We start from the raw sequence: 19,037 nt of genomic DNA, 5'->3' as shown, positions 1-19,037 counted from the left end.
TTCATAAATGAATTTGAATACTATTTGCAGTGTCCAACGCTATCATCTGTACATTCTGTTCTCCCCAACCCCTTTATATTCATTTGTCAAATTTCTCCCTACCATGCACATTTTTGCAAAGTAATCTTCCCTAATACAATGTATTGCTGTATGTTATTTTCACCAATACAGTGGTACCTCCAGTTGCGGACAGGATCCGTTCCAGAGGTCCGGTCGGATCCTGACGTTTCCGCAACCTGAGGACCACTTCTGCACATGTGCGTGCGACAAAACCCGGTCAAATATTTCTGGGTTTGCAGCTTTCGCATCCCGGTTTACAAAGCCAGAGGGTTACGTAACTGGAGGTACTACTGTACTTGCATTCCTAGGCCCACTTTACTCCCAAGCTTGTGCATTTTTGTACACGTTACTTGGCTGGAGAACTGCACTGCAAAGTTTGGAGAAGTGTGAATTTTGGAAGGGTGGCTTGTGTTTCAGTTTGCATATTGTTTCAGAAAGCGCAGTGCGATAGATTTGCCTTTAACTGTGAACCGAATCAAATCCCTCCTACATCCTGACATTTCCTCCATGGTATTGACCTTCTTCCATCTTTCCCTCCCTCCGCGCCTTTTTCCTTAAGCCTTCAGTTCCTTGCGCTGCCAGGGATGGTGCTCTGGAGCACTTTTAAGGAGGCCGTCTCACTTCCTGCTGGAGCAGCTGCTGGGCAGGCTCCGGAGGATGGATTCCAGGTTCTGCTTGTCGCTCTGGATCTCCGCCAAGTCCCTCTCGAAGGCCTCGATCCTCTCCCGCTGGGTTTCAGCCTCATGCTGCAAGGTGCTCAGCTGCTGGCCCAGGGCACCAGATCCCGCCAGGCTTGACTGCAAGTGCTCCAGCTGGGTTTGGCTCAAGTTCAGCGCAGCTTCTGACAGAGCACTGTGATCTATGTTGCCTGGCCAGGGAATGGGTGAGGATAGGAAAGAGAAAAACATTTATTTATTTATTTATTTATTTATTTATTTAAATCATTTCGACACCACTTCACATTCTCTGCCCCCACCCCAAGCAGTTTAGTACTTCAAAACATCAACTAAAACCTTATAATATGCTAAAATAAAACATGGCCAAATATAAAAAATGAAACATTGCTGCTGAAGATCAAATAGAAAAATGCAAGGAAGATCCACATTTAAAGCATCATAATAGACAGGGAAAAAACATATTCCCTGAGCATAAAGTGTGGTATCCAACTAATGTGTCCTGCTAGTGCGAAGATTTCCCCACTTACACCATGGGGCTTCCCCCCACTCCCCACACACATCCTGCACCCTATCTCCAGAGGGTTGGGGAAACCCCTGGAACAAGTTTAGTAGAGGATGCGTGGGGAGGGGGAGCAGAGGGGAAAGTCCTGTTGTACAAACAGAAATCCTTGTACAGTAACTGGCGGAACTGTGACTGAGCACCACTATGGATGCAACCCCCCCCCCCCCCCAAAAAAAACCCCACACACTTTACAAATAAAAACCCATTTGTTTTAAACTGTTTGGTTCACCTTCACCACCCCTTAGCCTGCAAGAGTGTGGCTCTCTGCGTCTTTTTCTGACAGGCAGAAATTAAAGAGCTCCTGAGAATGTGGTGATGGGACCTGGTGAACCTCTGCCAGCGATTGCAGCTACTTGGAAGGCACAAAGCTTCCCCTCTCAGGTAGCAATCCTAGCAAGAGGTATAAATGAAACCTCTATTCTTGAACTCTCTTTCCCTTGAAATTCCTCAAAGCAGGGTCATATCTAAAGTTACCAGTAGTCCTACACAGAGTAGAACCACTGTAGTTCATGGACATGACTAGTTTTCAATGGGCTTACTCGGAGTAAAGGCCTTCACTAAACTCACACTTAACTCCCCTCTGTTTTTCCAGGCACAGAGTGTGCTTTGCTCTGAGTGCTGCCCCCCCCCCTGCCCCTGCTCCAGAGCTTTCCCTGCAAAAATCCACTCTTTAAAGGTCAAGTGAAGCAAATGGCAATCCGCAGGGGTGGGTGGGACCCACAAGAAACTGAGCTTTAAAGAGCAGAACTGTGCCTGGAAAGAGTGAGGCAAAAGGTAAGTGTGGATAAGCCCTTAGACTTAGTTGGACTCAATCCTGCAACCTCTGCCTTGATCCTAAAATTCCCAGTTTGACATTAGACAGATATAGTACCCCCTAACTATATCGTTGTAGACACTTGGTGAAAACTTTTTTTGTTACCTAGATATGCAATCTAGATACCTATAGGTGTTTTAAAAGCTTTATTGGTTTTTATCTTTGATTTTAATGATGATGGCTCTCCATATATTTGGGTTTTTAATGTATATTTGTTTCAACGATGGTGGTTTTAGGTATGTTTGTCTTTAATTGGACTGCTGAGTTTAGCTGTGTTTTGCACCAATTTTATTTGGAGAACCTTTTTGATCAAGAAGTTTATGTGTTTTCTAAAGGATTAAAAAAGCACCTCCCAAACATAAAAGCTGAGTACCTTTCCATACACTTTGCTCAACTGACACGCGTCTTTTAGCATTGAAGGGTGTTCCTAATAATAAATCTGTGAAATATACTGCAGCTTTAAGTAAGGCTCAGGTATCTATCTCAGAGTCCCTGCTTTCTTCTGTCTCATAGGCTCATAAAATTGTAAAGTTGGAAGGGACCCCAAGGGCCATCTAGTCCAACCCCCTGTAATGCATGAATCTTTTGCCTGAAATTAAGAGTCCTGTGCTCTATTGACTGAGCTGTCCCTCAGAGCCCTTAACCACAGCCTTGCACGCAGAAAGCTTTGCCCATCATGGACCTGGTGGCAGGGGAGAAGTCTGCCTGCTAAATTTCTACCTGCCAGGCTTTTGTTCAAGGCACAACATTTGGCAAACACTCATTAATCCTTAAAGGCTACTGATTGCAACGTTAGGATTAAAGTTCACTGTAGTTCTCAGAAACCTTTATGAAAAGGTGACCCGTTTTAAAGGAAAGGCTGCCCTCTAGTGGTTGGCACAGGAAGTGCTGGGCTTTCAGCTGCAGCACAGGTGTGCCCAGGAGTAAGGAACTGGATCTGATGGGCATGCCAGATCTTTAATTCTCCTACACACACCCTGTAAACCAACTATGACAGGTGGGTGGGGCTGCTGACCTGTCAATCACCTGACGTTATAAAGCTCGGCATAGACAATGAGCACCTTTGCAGAAGCAGTTTGAATCCAAACTGCACCTGCAAATGGACAAAGCCAGGGCAAGCCACAGGCCACACACAGCTCTGCCATTCACTGCTGCTCTTTGCCATCCCCATCAGCCGCTTGATGCATTCATTTCATTTTGCCTAACAACAGGGCTGGCCTTGTTCTCTGGACTTATGAGGTTCATTGCGCTTCCTTGAATTGCTTGCAACCAACTATTCTCACAACACACCCAATGGAAATGAAAACAGGTGTTGGTTGCTCACCGAGACTGGCGAGCAGGCTGTTCAACGTCGCAATGTCCATCTCCAAGGAGCCCTGGGCATTTCGGAGGCTCTTCTCAAGATCGTTCATCTCCGCTGCAACCTTCCGATGAGATTGTCTGTGCGTTAGAATTGCAGGGTTGGCAGAGACCACAAAGGTATCTTTTAACCCCTTGACACATGCGACAATGTCCTGGTCAGGGCTGGAGAATCTCTGGCACAGAGGACAAAAGCAACCCTCTATGCCTGTCCCTATACAGCTCTTGGGGATCTCCTGAGGCTCTGCCCTGCTCTCCTTGCCACACACACCCATCTCCAGGCTTTCTCTGCAACCTCTCCAAGTGCTTTTGCCTCCCTGGAATGCATCCTTAAATTGTGACCATGCCTCTCGCTTGCCTAGATGTATGTGTGTGTGTCCAAACCTCTGGTTTTTGCATGGCTAGTATGTAATCTCCTGACAATGCACAGGTCACACCCATGGCTCTGCCCAGTTTTGCCTCTGGCCACATCCGCCACTGGCATGTAGGCCCCCACTCCCGAAAGTTCCCCACAAAGGAATGCAGCCCTTGGGTTGAAAAAGGTGCCCCCACCCTGAAACAGACAATCAGTCCATGGATATGGCTCTAGAGATAGCACAACGTAAGACATGGAGCCCATGTTGTAAAATGGGGGACCTCAGAGCCAGGCTTCCCTATCTGGCCATTGGGCCACGCCTCTCACAGGCCCTACTCTGCACCTTCCTCTAATGATTTCACATGTCCTTGAACTGGGATGATGCCTCTTGCTTTTCTGCAGCCACCACATCCACTACCAGCATTCAGCCCCCTGAAAGGCTGCATATGAAGGGAGGCAGCCCTTGGGCTGAAAAAGGTTCCCCATCCCTGGCGTAAACAAACAATATTCAGAGTAAACCAAAGATTTATGGAAAGTGGGGTCATGTTCTTTAAAAAGAGATACCACAGGAAACTCAGGAAGCTGTCCTATACTCAGTCAGACTACTGGGGTCCATCTAGCTCAGTATTGCCGACAATGACTGGCAGTGGCTCTCCAGGCTTTCAGACAGGGGACATTCCCAGCCCTGCCTGGACATGATGGGGATTCTGCATGTAAAGGAGATCCTCTGCCCCTGAGCTTTGGTCCTTGAACAACCCTACCAGTGCACCCCCTCCAGCTAACGAATCCAAAGCATCACTAACCTGTCCAGGTCCAGCGAGGTCATTGCCACGTTTTTCAGACTCACGCTTCTGCCTGGAGGCTTCTGCCACAGTCAAAGCAACACGTGCCTTAAGTTTATCCACGCGCCTTTTCTCCCGCTTTGCGTCTCTGAGTGTGTCCTGGGCCTTCTGTTGATGGGAATGTTAAAAACAGGTGAGGAGGATGGGTGGCTGTGGAGGGCCATTAAAGGTAAAGGGAAAGGGAACCCTGACCATTAGGTCCAGTCGCGGACAACTCTGGGGTTGCAGCGCTCGTCTCGCTTTACTGGCTGATGGAGCCGGCGTACAGCTTTCGGGTCATGTGGCAGCATGACTAAGCCGCTTCTGGCAAACCAGAGCAGCGCACGGAAACACAGTTTACCAGGCAGGGTCAAGCTAGGGTGGTGTCGTGGTTAAGAGCATCATGCTAGGTCCTGAGGGTTTAAATCCCCAATTAGCCCTGAAGCCTACTGGGTGCTGTGGGCTGCTGCAGCCTCTATGCTCAACCTGTGTGTTTGTAAATGAACACAAATAATATGAGGCACTGAGAAACCCCCAGGGAACTCCTTCCAAAGGAAACTAAACCCAGGCAAGTCCTGTGCCCCTCCAGAGGACCTCACCTCTCAGGAGAAGTGGGCCGAACTTAACAGTAGGCCTTAAACTTCATAGGTGTGAGCTGTTCATACCTTAGCGCCTTCCTTTGTGATTAACTCTGCATTGTTGGCAGTTTTCTGGGCCTCAGCAGAGACTGAAAAAGAATCTCCCAGAATCTTCTGAGCTTGTCTGGTCTTCTTCTGCGCCTCTGCTATTGCCCGATCCCGCACAACTGTCATTTTCCTGTTTGTGGCAGACTGGCGTTTGTGACGTGCACCCAACCTCTTCATCCCTGATGGCGAGGGAGTAAAGAGTTTGGTTATCCTGATTATGATATTGAGATCCAGTGTGGTGTGATGGTTAGACTTAGAGCATCGGACTAGGACCTGGGAGACTGGTTTGAAGAAGCTAAAATGGAAGGATTTTGTTGTTGTTGCTAAACTTAGGATGGAAATCACAGCCAATAGGAAATGGGAGTGGAATATATTGAACTGGGTATTAATTAATGAATATACAATAAGCAAATAACTAGGGATTACTGTTTTAATATATGACCATAGCGGAGAGCTTCCTGTGTGAATAAAGATGAAGGATTTGTTGTTTCTCAACATGGAGGAAGGGTTGTTAAAGTTTTTGGAGGTAAAGCTGTTATGCTGGACTGGAGGAAGACTATTGTTGGCACTTATTAACAACAACAACAACAACAACAACAACAACAACAACAACAGGAGAACCCCTTTTAAACTTTTTTGTGTGGAAGGGAACAGGAATTAACTTGAGGCGTCTGGGTCTGATGAATGGGAAAATATCGCCTAGTAGAAGGAGGAGTAGCTAGATATCATTCTGGACTGAATACTTCGAATCTATCTATCTAACTATCCTGATAGACTGAGAATAAGAAGCGCTTTCTCTCTCTCTCTCTCTCCTTTTCTTTTCTCGCTTGTAAGGGTAAGTACTTTATTACGGTCGACGACCAGCACACACACACACACAAAAAAGACACATACAGAATCAATAATAAATGCAATTTAAAATTGATCTGAGATTTGATCTAAAAGGGGTTGGCCGTATTAAAATTAAAGTACATTAAAATTAATAATTATTGCTTTAAAAGAATAAATTTAGAAATTAATTAAAAAATCAACAATTCAGATTATTATAATACTTAAATCAAAAGAAGGATCAGGAGCCACCTAATTGTGCAGACCGAAGCTTAATAGCAACAGCACTGAACTTTGCCACTGCAGCTGTGACCTTAGGGTTGGCATCTGAGAGGAGCCAATGGGCATAGTGTTCTTCGGGACAACCAGGAGACTCACATAATAGCGGAGAGATAAGTTCATTCCGTAAAGCCCTATAAAAGCAGCAACGGAGAAGTACATGGTCTGTAGTCTCTACTTCTCCGGAGTCGCATGGACAGAGTCTGTCACCCAAAGGAACCCCCCTATACCTCCCATCCAATACGGCAGATGGCAGGACATGATTTCGGGCCAGTGTGAACGCCCTTCTGTGGGATGGGACCTCGAGCTGAGTAAAATACCTAGCTGGGAGTTGTAAGTATCTCCGCTCCTCTGGGGTTAAAAAAGAGGGACTTTACTTAAGTCATTTTGCCTCTCGATAGCCATTAACCTCTGCTTGACTAATGCCCTTGCTGTGTTGTAACTATGTGAACACAGGTAAGCTGGATGTAAACCTATGCTCGTCATCTTGTTTTCTATGGCTTTGCTCCAAGAGGAGCGATGTTTATCTTTTAATATCAATGGGGCAAGGCCCTGAGAATTAAGATGAACTTTCAGCCAAAGGTTAGAGGCCTGTGTCCAGAGTCTCGCCTCAATGCAGACCATGCCTGTTTTGAGACGAAGAGCAGCATTTGGCACACATGGAGGCACCTGGAGGGCTGCTCTGATAAATTTTGACTGGACCCTTTCGAGAAGGGTCAGATTTGGTGGAGGGGCACAAACTTGAGCCCCATAAAGCAAATGAGCTAGCGCTTTATCTTCCTGTTTCCTTTCTTTCTTTTCGCTTCTGTTTTTTTATGAGTCAATGAGGGCACTGTATGCAAATGAAAGTGGTGGCTAGCTGGTGAAGGACCCTGTGTGAGAGGCAGGGAAGGGACGTTCTCCCGGGGTGGGAGGCTGGGAGAAGAAAGGGAAGCTCCCAGGTGGGAGATAGGAGGGTTAACCCCTTTCTGTGGGTGACAAGAATTAAGATCTAGCTTTACAGAACAGTAAGCATGCATTTGTGTAACTGCTACACAGAAAGTTTAATGTTCTTCAACATCAGCTTTGTTGGATTGGTCATGTTGTCAGGATGTCTGATTATCGTCTTCTAAAGCAACTACTCTATTCCCAACTCAAAAATGTAAAGCGAAATACCGGTGGATAACAAAAGTATCACATGGAAGATGGAACAAGCTTGTTTTCTCCTGCTCTGGAGGGTAGGACTTGAACCAATGGCTTCAATTTACAAGAAAGGAGATTCCAACTAAACATCTGGAAGAACTTGTTCGATAATGGAACAGACTCCCATGAGAGGTGTTGGACTTTCCTTCCCTGGAGGTTTTTAAGTGAAGGTTGGATGGCCATCTGCCATGGATGCTTTAACTGAGATTCCTGCATTGCAGGGGGGTTGGACTAAATAATCCTCAAGGTCCCTTCCAATTCTATGATTCTATGATATGGCTGTCTTGGCAGGGGCCAATGGGAGTTGCAGTCCAAAAACATATGGAGGGTTCTAGGTTGGCCAAGGCTGATCTAGATATAAGTCGAGGTAGCCTACTCATCATGGAGGTGGAGGACCATCAGGCACTCTTTTCTTACCATCCAAGGTAGCCAACAAGGTCTTTGCTTCGGAGAGCACAGCCTCCCCCTTTGAGAGCGATGAGGATGCCTGTGTGTGGGCATCATTTGTCCTTTGCCATAGCTACAAAAAACAGAAAGGATCAGGGTTTCCCCACCTGTTTTGCCTATTTCTTTATTTCACAATGTTTATGTACTGTTTAATTATAATAAAACCTCTAACAAGCCACACACAAAAATTAGAACTTTAAAGCTATCAATAAAATACACTTAAAAACAGTTATTAAAAGCATTCAAAAGATAATTAAAAAGAACAGTGAGGATTAAAAGATTAAAACGCAGGTTGGCTTGACCTGGGCAGCTTTGATTAAACAAAAATGTTTTAAGCAAGCACCAAAGTAAGTACTGTACAGTGAAGGTACCCGCCTTCTGTCAATCAGCAGGGAGTTCCAAAGTGTATGTCAGGGTTGAGCCAGATGAGGAGTGGTGGCAAGCCCCCCCCTGGTGAGGCTGCACCCACGGAAGAACCTGGGGAAGTGGAGGAGTTCATACCTGGAGAAGACTGGTGGCGGCACTCCTCGGAAGAGGAAGAGGAAGATGGAGAGGGGGAAAGACCAGAACAGGAGGAGGAGGAAGTCGAGCCAGAATCAGGCCCTTGTGAGGAGAGAAACAGCCCTTCCCCTCCTCCCTTCTCAGCTGTAGAGCGTAGAGCTGAGAGACGCAGGGAACAATTAGAGGCAGCTGCATCTCGTAAGAGACGTGGTTGCAGGCCAGCTACTTAACAAAGGCTAGCTCCTCCCTTCGCTAGCACCTGCAACTGACATGCTGAGTGCGTGGTTGCTCTTGCTCGTTCTGTTCCTGACTCCTGGCTTGTTCCTGGTCCTCGGCTTGTTCCTGACCCTTGGTTTGTTCCTGGTTCCTGGCTTTTCCCTGACTGACTTGGCTGGTTCCTGACTTGGACTGTTCTGACTTCGGCTTCTCCTGACCCCATACTGATTCCTGACTTCGGCTGGCTTCTGACCCGAACAGTTCGACCTTGGCTTATCTGACTGACTGCTGCGCTACAGCACGCCAACTTGTTGGCGCCCTAACAGTGTAGGTGCTGTCACACTAAAAGACCAACCATCTCCATGCAAAGTGTTGGAGGCAACCTAGATTTTGTTTAAATGCACCATTATTTTTTAGAAAAGAAAATCCAGGCCCTGTACCCAAGAAAAGCACTAACCACTCTTGTTATCAAAGCAAGAAAGGGGAGATAGAAAATATCTGAAAGTCTGCTCTTGAAGGAATATGAGAGAGAGAGAGAGAGAGAGAGAGAGAGGGAGAGAGAGGTGTTGTTAAGAAAGAGGCTGGGCTACAATTGTAATAGTAGCTCCAAAATACATTCACAGTGATCCAGCAAATTTATTTTTATAAATGCAGGTGATTTGGACCATGCGCACTGGGAGCTCTCCCATCCACTGTGGAAGCCTCAATTGAGGGAAGACTTCACACGTGTTCCTGTAGGCCTAGGTAAAGGTAAAGGGACCCCTGACAGTTAAGTCCAGTCGCGGATGACTCTGGGGTTGCGGCGCTCATCTCGCTTTACTGGCCAAGGGAGCCGACGTTTGTCCACAGACAGCTTCCAGGTCATGTGGCCAGCATGGCAAAGCCGCTTCTGACGAACTAGAGCAGTGCCCGGAAACACTGTTTACCTTCCCGCCGGAGCGGTACCTATGTATCTACTTGAGCTTTGATGTGCTTTCAAACTGCTAGGTGGGCAGGAGCTGGGGCCGAGCAATGGGAGCTCACCCTGTCACGGGGATTCAGACCAACGACCTTTGGATCAGCAAGCCCAAGAGGCTCAGTGGTTTAGACCACAGCGCCACCAGCCTGCAAAATGGATTAGTGTTGAAGCCATGTATGCAACCAGAATACAACTCCTCCTCCAACTCATTCATTTGTATAAATATTCCTCAAGGTTTGTTTTAGCTATGTACCGAGAGTCCTGGAGAATCTTATGAAGTCAGTATTTTGGCATTGATCCTGAAGCATTCTCAGTCAAGCTGGGAGAGGGGGAAACCGAGGGTCATTTTCAGGATTCAGTGTGATTGGCTTTACCCATTGGCTCAATATCATTAAATGGGTTAGGTTTGCCAATGTCACTTTTGGGGCTCTTCATGACAAATGACCTCCTTTGCTTTCCACTTGCCTAAGAAAAGCAGCTCAGAGCAATATGCCCATTACTAACATCATTACTGTCTTATTTTTTCCTGCTGCTATTTGGTTGTTTTTATTCTGTTGAGAGACAGGGAGCTGTAATGGTTAGAGCTTTGGCCTGGGACCAGGGAGACCAGGGTTTGAATTCCCACACAGCCATGAATATCACTGGGTGACCTTGGGCCAGAAACTGACTCTCAGCCTAACTTTCTGCCAACCTATCAGTTTGAAAGCATACCAGTGCAAGTAGATAAATAGGTACCGCTGCAGCGGGAAGGTAAACGGCGTTTCCAGGCGCTGTGGCATTCGTCATGGTCCTCCGTGCACTCGTAGGAGTTTAGTCATGCTGGCCACATGACCTGGAAAGCTTTCTGTGGACAAACGTCAGTTTCCTTGGCCTGAAAAGCAAGATGAGTGCCGCACCCCATAGTCACCTTTGACTGGACTTAACCATCCACGGGTCCTTTACCATTACCTACCTTACCTCACAGGGTTGCTGTGAGGATAAAATGGGGAGAACCATGTACACCACTCGAGCTGCTTGGAGGGAAAGATAGTATATAAAGTAAGTAAGAAAAAAAAAGCTTTTCTGTGCACGATTATTATTCATTCATTAGCTTACTGGTTTCCAACCAGTGTGCCGTGACACCCTGGGGTGCCTTGAATGATGGTTAGGGGTGTTTGTTGGGTTTTGAGTAATCAAGTTGCACCTGAGCTGGTCTGGTTTGTTTGTTTTATTTTTCCTTCTGTTGATGCCAAGCCAACCTTTTGTTTTTGTATCCTGATAAAGAAGGAATGCAGGAAATAAAGACGTAGTTGGAAAAGCCTTTTGACTCCTAGTGACCTGCTTCAGACAAGTCTCTTCTGCTGTGCATTTCAAACTCTGCCGGAAGCATACTTCCATGGGCCACTGGAAAACTGGGGTATGAATTTTCTTTTAGCACTTCCAGAAGCCAGATGTTCCCAAAAGTGTTGTGGGCAGCACTGGCCCCTGTCCCTCTTTCCTTCCATCCCTCCTTTGAGGCCCTCTTGCATCTCTGCCTTCCAAAGGCTTGCACAGCTGTTTGGTACAGAAGCCCTGGTAGTACATACAATTTTATGATATACTGTAGTTATGCTAACACAAGCATGCAAGAAGAGCCCTGCTGGATGAAGCCAGTGGCCCATCTAGCCCAGCATCCTGGTCTCACAGTGGCAAACTGGACACCTGTGGGAAACTCACCCACAAGCAGCACCTGACTACAAGAGCCCTCTCCACTCCTGTGATTTCCAGTAACTGGTATTCAAAAGCGGTACTGCTGAAGGCAGAGTATTGTCATCATGGCTAGTTGATATCGATAGCCTTTATCCACCATGAATTTATCTATTCCTATTTTAAAGCCAAAACAAAACAAAAAAATAAAAAAAATCCTTCCAGTAGCACCTTAGAGACCAACTAAGTTTGTTCTTGGTATGAGCTTTCATGTGCATGTACACTGCTACTGGAAGGAATTTATTTTTTATTTTGTTTTGACTATGGCAGACCAACACGGCTACCTACCTGTAACTGGATCTTTTAAAGCCAGTTTGATTGCATTTTAATCTCTCAATTTATTTTGATGTTTTGTTATAAGATTTGTTTTTGTAATCTCAGGAGTGAACGGCACCCTCTCGTGGACGCATGTTGCCATTTTCCCAATGTAAACATTAGCGCTCAGCCAGAACACTGAGAAGAGAGGGATTTTGTACTTTTTCAGGAGTGAATAGCAGCACCCTCTTGTGGACAAGTGTTGCCATTTGGTCAATGCAAACAATAGCACTCGCCAGAACACCAGGAAGCAGAGCTGTCAACCTTCCTTTTTTTGCATTGGGAAACGGCCATAGCTGTCAACTTTCCCTTTTTTTTTGCAATGGGAAACAGCGCTGGAATAAGGGAATTTCCCGCAAAAAAGGGCAAGTTGACAGCTATGCCAGGAAGAGAGGGAATTGTGTCATTCCTGCCAGTGCAAATTGTCCTGATTAGAAATGAGATGCAGCACTAAGCAGAGAGTAACTCACTTGTTCCAACTCCTTCATCCTCTGAGTCACGCCCTCCAGTTTGGCCTCTACAATAAGAGATCCATTGGCCACCAGGTGTTTATTCTGTTCCGCCAGGTGCTCCAGTTCATTGGCACAATGAGTTAGATTTTCAGCCTGCTGAACCAGGGGGTGCTGTAGGAGCAAACACCGGAAGAAGTTTAATTTCTATTAAGCGATCTGACCCAAGCAAGATGGTTTGTTGTCGTCATTGCAGCATTGCCACTACTCAGTGGCTTTCAAACTGGCAATACAAAAATGAAACCAAAAACCCCATAGAATAAAAGCAAATTAGTTTGATACCCTTAGTAAACAGCAATGGGAGATTATAAAAAGCAATCAGTGAAGAACAGTTTTCTACCTGGGTATTAGTAAAGTTTCCAGGGAAAACTATAATTAAATTGGAAACTGTGTCAGCCAATAACAGCCAAATAGACTCCTGACAAGAATGAGGGATGTGGGGGGAGAGAAAAACTTTTGCCACCTCATTTTTAAAGGTAAGAGCTGTTCCCCAGATTATTAAAGATCATCCCCACACCCCAAAGTCACTGGGTTGCATTCAGCTACCTCCTATTCAGAGTAAATCTATTGAAACTAATAGGAATGTCATGTCCATTGGTTTCAATGGGTCTACTTTGTGTAGGACTGCCATTGGCTACAACCCATGGCATACCTCCCCCCCTTTTATGTGGCATGGTCATGTGAAAGGGGGCAGGGGGTGTATTTAGTGCACATTTATTCCCCACTGCTCACCAGCTCTATGACACTGATCTGCTTGAGGTTCTTTGCCATGTTGCCCTGATGGACTGAAGCAAAAGCCTCCTCAGCTTTGGCTGTAGCCTCTTCCATCTGGAAGCCAAGCTCCCTCTGTGCCTTTTGGATTCTCTGGTAGCTGTGAGAAGATGCCAAAGGAAACTGTGAGCCAATAGGGCAACAAAAGAAATAGAAAATTGATTCAGGATACACAATCATGTGGTCTGGGAATGGAAGTTCCTGAGAAAGACCAAGGGACATTTTTGCTGACTCAAAACTCCCAGTCATTATTTCAGAGTCACTGAAATCAAAATTTAAAGCTGACATCAAAGAGGGAAAGTACTAGCAAAACAATTAAGGAGCTGGATCCCGACCCCTTTTTTGCACCTCATTTTGCCTAGATCAAAACTTGAAGCAAATTATGATGGTCCCTCATATGACGTTAATCATATGATTATGAAGATGACATTTATGGAGCAGATAAGCTGGACTGAAAGCATCCTCACTGCCTTCAATCTAAACATATCTGTTCCTCTCTGAGGTTAAGGTTTGTTGAGAGGCAGAGAACACTTGCCTGCATGCTTACAGGAAAAAATGGCTGTGGATAGCACTTATTGGCTAATAATTAAGATGTTTCTAATACTGTATATCTGTATCTCCTGCAGTGAGAACAGTGTAACTCAGGGTCAACAATATGGTAACTGCAGATGCTTACAGCCTTCCTATCTGGGCCACTGTGGGGAAAGGATGCTGGACTACATCCCCGAGAGCTCACCTCTCTTCCATCTGTCCCCTAAACTCCAGTTTTGCATTGTCCTCTATGATACTCTGCAGAAGGTGGTAGGTCTTGTTGGACAGGAGCATGGCCTTTTGGGCAGTGTCCTCCACCAAGGCCGCAGCCTCCATATGGCTATGGAGAGAAGAAAGAAAACACAGTGACTTTGGCATTGCTGGCCATCTCACCAGCCCAATTGCTACTAGTTGATTAACTGGGTGAACTACAGTACTCAGGATTTTGGGGGGCAGAGGAATGTGCTTTAAACATATGGTGTGTACGCAGCCTTCATCATACTCAGGGCCACCCCACTGAAATCAGTGAACACATTAGTCCATTCTAAGTTGGAACTTATATATTCAACTGTGAATATGTGAAACATACCTCTGGGCCAGCACTCTAGACTCCTGTGCCTGGTGGGTCCAGTTGGTGGGCTGGTGCGACATCTCAGCAGGAAACTCCTTTAAGGGAAGGAGGGAAAATCCTCTGGTTTTCTGGAGAAAACTCTCTTCTCTGGCAATACACTTCTGAAAATAATATACTCCTTGCAAGCTTCCCATAAACAAAAGGTGTGGGGCTAGAACACCAATGGGGAACCTCTGGCTCAGGGGCCTGATTAAGCCTGCCAGATTCCCCATTTGGCCTGCCAGGCCATTCTGGCCAAGCCATGCTCACCTGCTCTATACCCGCCTTCTGGTACGATGCAAAGTGTGCAACAGGTAAAGACATAGCTGTATATCAGGCTTCATAAGCTCTGACTATCAGCCAATTGTCAGGATCCGTGAAGCCCAGTGGACAGTGATCTACAAGTTCCAGATACAGTGGTATCTGGTGGTCAGTGGGGCTGGTGAAGAAGCAGAGTTAGAGACAATGAGAGGCGGAACCAACTCATTCTAGTTTTGTCCCTATCATCCTTCACCCTGCTATTTTCTCTAAGGGCAACATTGAGACTAAGGAGGAGAAAGCTGACAGGCAGGGTCTCCCTCTGGATTGGTTTTAAGTAAGAAGGCAGGAAGGGTGGGGATGGATAAGGGCAGTGCCCTGTTCTCCCTAATGGCCCAGCCTTCAGCACACAGTGATCAGCTGATCTCTAGCACTTGCTGAACTGTGCCTTTGCCCATGGACACTTTTGAATTCTGCGCCAAGCCAGCTCCACTCTCGGTGTGGTACCATGGCATCAAGTGTGTTGGTGGCCATCTGGATCTGTTGTTGTGTGGACTGTAGGATGGGCAGGATGTCAGTGAGGAGGAGGCAGCCCTTGGTGCCACTCTGGTTGTCACAGCCCATAATCTCACTGGTGTTCCTCAGCCGGCTCTCTGCATCATGCACTAGGCTCTCCAGCTCAGCAAGCTCTTCTAGGAAAGCCACTTTGGCACCTGCAGGGGACAAAAATAGCTCTTTGCAATGGCTACTTCACATGCTTGGGGCTGTGCCAGAGAAAAGCTGGATATGGAGCATTAGGGGATATGTTTTTTGGGGGGTGTTATCTGATCAACTCCCTCTCCTTTGTAGTGGAGAGGTACATAGCGTATTGTGCATAGAGTGCAGCGCAGGAGGGTACAACATTTTAGCCTCTGCAATTGACCAAAGAACCAAGAGAAGCTGCTCCCTCTGCCTCACAGGAAGAACATCATGGCTAGGGAGAGACTACCTTGGTTGTACCCATTTGCGAAAGAATGACCAGCTAAGGGCTGGGGGAGGACTGCAGCTCAGTAGGTGAGCATCTGCCTTGCATGCAGAAGGCCCCCCAGGTTCAATCCTCAGCTTCTCCAGGTAGGGCTGTCTGAAACCTGAGACAGCTGCTGCTGTTCAGTGTAGACAACCGTGAGCTTGGCAGCCCAATGGTTTCAGGTAGCTTCTTACATTCCTTAGAACTTCTTTGCTTCCTTCCTGGCAGAAGGAACACTTCTGGGAACTTTATAACCAGTGCTTCTTTCAGGGGGCTCTCAAGGGTACACAGTACCAGCACCTTTTTCCCCTAGAAGAAAAGCACTGTTTTTAACCAAAAATCAGTGCTAGTTGTTGTCTTTCTCAATCTCAATTCCTTTTCCTTTTCCTTTTGCCTTTTAGACTGTAGGCCTCCCAATCACCTTTTCTCTCCCATTTTTGAGCAAGGTGTGGAACAAGATGGAGACACGTGAAATGCACATGAAGAAGACACAGAATGATCCATTCATCCATATACTTGACCTTTTTCGAGGCAAATCCTCTTGAGTTGCTAGTTTGATGAAAATTGGGAGGATTCTCTGTTGGTGGGTCTGAAAGTCCCTTCTAGATATTTCCTGTGCCCCAACAGAAAGGGAAGACCCCTTTCCCACCCGCCCAATCTCTTCACCTTTCAACAGGTAACGGCTGTGGAGAGTGTCACCCCGTGGTGTGTCCCGCAGCATGGCAGAATAATAACGTGCCCTCATCATGCCACAATCTGGTTTCTCCAACCATGACTCCATCTTCGTCAACTTGGCCTTCAAATTGTCTGCCTGCAGGGAGAAAGAAAGCAATATGGGATGGCTTTCCAGGGAAGACAGACGTAATATAAAAAGACAGTCTCATGGTGCAACCCTGAGCTTGGGTTCCACAACTTGCTGCTTGCAGATGAAATGAGGCTGAAACAAGATGGCTTTTGGGAAGGAATGCAGACATGATAGTAAAAGACAGCCGTACAGTGCAAAGGGTAGAAAATAGTTTATTTGATTAAGTTTAGGCAACTTTCCTTGGCAAATGCTTGTGTAAAATATCAGAAATGACGAAAGATAAAAAGGGCAATACAAAAATGTAAAACTTGAAACTACCACTCAACAACACAGCCTTAGAAATGAATACATGTATTCAATCCAAAAAATTATCAATTAAATTTTAAAAATGTTCCTGGTTCTTGGCGATATCACAGGGGCCAATTAGCATCGCACATAACCTTGAAGACAGTCCAGATGCTGCAACCGTTAGAGCACCGAGTGGTGTAGTCAATCACACCCATATACAACACCAATTTTAAAGGAGCTGTACTGGTTGCATATATGCTACTGGGTCCAATGATGCTAACTTATTAAGTACTTAAAAAACCAGAGACCCAAATAATTGAAGAAGCACCTTTCCTTATGCCAACATGAACAGGCCCTAAGATATGCTAAAGGGTGTTGGGTCAACTGTATAGTGACATGGGATAGAACCTTCTCACTAGTGGGACCCCACTTCTGGAACTCCCTCCACCTGGAGGTTTATATGGCACCTTCCTTTGCCTTAAGACTTAGCTGTTCAGCCAGGCTTTGGTGGGTGTTCTGAGTTGAGTGGCTGGTGAGACCAGCTCAAAATGAAATGCTCTTTTTGGCCACAGAAATACAGTTATCATAATTGTTGATTTACATGTTTGGTTGCATTAACTGGTTTATGATTCAGTTACAGGTAGGTAGCAGTGTTGGTCTGCATGCCATAGTCAAAACAAAATAACTTCTGTTTCAGTGTATCTAAAGAAGTGTGCATGCACACGAAAGCTCATACCAAGAACAAACTTAGTTGGTCTCTAAGGTGCTACTGGAAGGATTTTTTTTATTTTTTATTTTGTTTTGGTTTATGATTGTTGTTGTTTTGATACCAGGGATCTTAAGGAATGGACAGTAGTCTAGAAATATAGTAAGGAAGTATTTTTGTTTTTAATGGGGTTAATTGGCTGACTATACATTTAGCAAATCTGACTAAAATGTCTGATTAGCTGATTGGCTGACTTACTGGCTGATGCAAGCAAGCAAGCAAGCAAGCAAGCAAGCAAGTGGTAGGTTTTACCTCTTCCTTCACGAGACTGTAGCAAATAGGGCACTCCAGGCACTGATTGCTCCCAGGGTCATAGAAGTAGTTCACTTTGCATTGGTCACACTTGTACCCCACAAACCCGTGCTTGCACACACATGTGCTGTTGTCATGGCACTGGAGGGAGACAGAACCGAGCTGGGAGCAGTTGCAGGCTGGAAGTAAAAAAACAATATGTGTGACTCTTAATTTGGGGACAGCATGTATGGGAAGGAGAAGGGGAAAGGACATAGTCTGGTGATAGAGCGCTTGCCTTGCATGCAGAAGGCCTCAGGTTCAATCCCTGGCATCTCCAGGTACCACGAATAGGAGAGACCCTTGAGTCTAAAATCCCTAACAGCCACTTCCAGTCAGTGCAGGCAGTACTGAGCTAGACAGACCAGTGGTCTAACTTTGAATAGGATAGTTTCCTACATACATCCCTTTTGATTCAAACAACACCCCACATTTCCAGCTTTTGGGGAGGCTTCCAGAGGTGGGAAAAAGGGAAGACAAACAGTGAGATTTGTTTTTAGGATAATGGAGTATCTCCAGCTCAGATGATTCCTAATATTTCTCAGGGCCATTTATTCCTGCAGGATGTTCAATACCACTGTAATTTATGTGGTAAAAATGCATAGTTCATTCGCTCCCACAAGAGGCAATGATGGGCACCAACTTAGATGGCTTTAAAAGCTGATTAGGCAAATTCATAGAGGATAAGGCTGTCAGTGGCTACCTGCCATATTGATTGTGTTCTGCCTCCACCATCAGAAGCAGCAAGCCTTTGAATACCTGCTGCTGGGAACTCAGGTCCCTTTGCACCCCCCTTAAAATATTTGAGGGGCTGGAGGGACCCAAAGTTGATGGGCATTGCTGGCTGGCTTTCTTTCTATTCTACTTTTGGACCCTCCCCCCAAAACAAGCGCTGTAAACGAACTTGTAAAAGGATTGCTGGATGGCAAGAGAGCAAAAACAATCAACATAATTTCTTATTTATCATTTCACCATTTACCCTCCCCATAAGTGGGCAGGGTAAAGCTCTCCTCCTCCTCCTCCTCCTCCTCCTCTTCCTCTTCTTTCTGCCCTTTACCCCAAGGACCTAGGGCTCATTACAACAATTAAATCACAATATTTAAAAGCAATTCATATTAAAGTCTACTGTCACAGAAATAAGGTGTCCTAAAAATATGCCCAAGCAGGCAAATGCATAATTTTGTAGCAAGCACTTGTTGATTTGGGTTGGAGTGGGGTGGGGGAGACAACCAGATGCCTAGAAACTTGGCCTTGGAGAGAGTTGGGTTCAGCTGCTGTTTTTGAAAACAATTAACCTCACAGAACTGTTTTAGGGATAAAAAAAGTGGATTGAGTAGGGAATAAACCATCTCACCAGCTCTAGGTACCTCTGTTGCTAGGACCTGCCCCCCCCCAATATTTTATTCAAATTGGCGCC

General features: G+C 45.9%; 1 protein-coding gene across 1 annotated transcript in view; it reads right to left on the bottom strand.

The window, feature by feature from the left end:
- Positions 1-271: 271 nt before the first annotated feature.
- The window catches only part of LAMC3 (laminin subunit gamma 3), a 58,626-nt gene continuing 39,860 nt past the window's right edge, over positions 272-19,037 (bottom strand). Inside the window, exons 17-28 of the mRNA XM_033137405.1 lie at positions 17,582-17,760; positions 16,137-16,281; positions 14,972-15,177; positions 14,186-14,262; positions 13,802-13,936; positions 13,027-13,165; positions 12,256-12,408; positions 8,041-8,143; positions 5,314-5,513; positions 4,631-4,777; positions 3,438-3,537; positions 272-928 (exon numbers count right to left, since the gene is read on the bottom strand). Coding sequence (XP_032993296.1) covers positions 678-928; positions 3,438-3,537; positions 4,631-4,777; positions 5,314-5,513; positions 8,041-8,143; positions 12,256-12,408; positions 13,027-13,165; positions 13,802-13,936; positions 14,186-14,262; positions 14,972-15,177; positions 16,137-16,281; positions 17,582-17,760 — 1,835 coding nt within the window. The 3' untranslated portion in view covers positions 272-677. The remainder of the gene's footprint in view (positions 929-3,437; positions 3,538-4,630; positions 4,778-5,313; positions 5,514-8,040; positions 8,144-12,255; positions 12,409-13,026; positions 13,166-13,801; positions 13,937-14,185; positions 14,263-14,971; positions 15,178-16,136; positions 16,282-17,581; positions 17,761-19,037) is intronic.

Source organism: Lacerta agilis, chromosome Z (genome assembly GCF_009819535.1).
Source record: "Lacerta agilis isolate rLacAgi1 chromosome Z, rLacAgi1.pri, whole genome shotgun sequence".
Classification (NCBI taxonomy): Eukaryota; Metazoa; Chordata; class Lepidosauria; order Squamata; family Lacertidae; genus Lacerta; species Lacerta agilis.
This window is presented reverse-complemented; position numbering and strand designations above follow the sequence as displayed.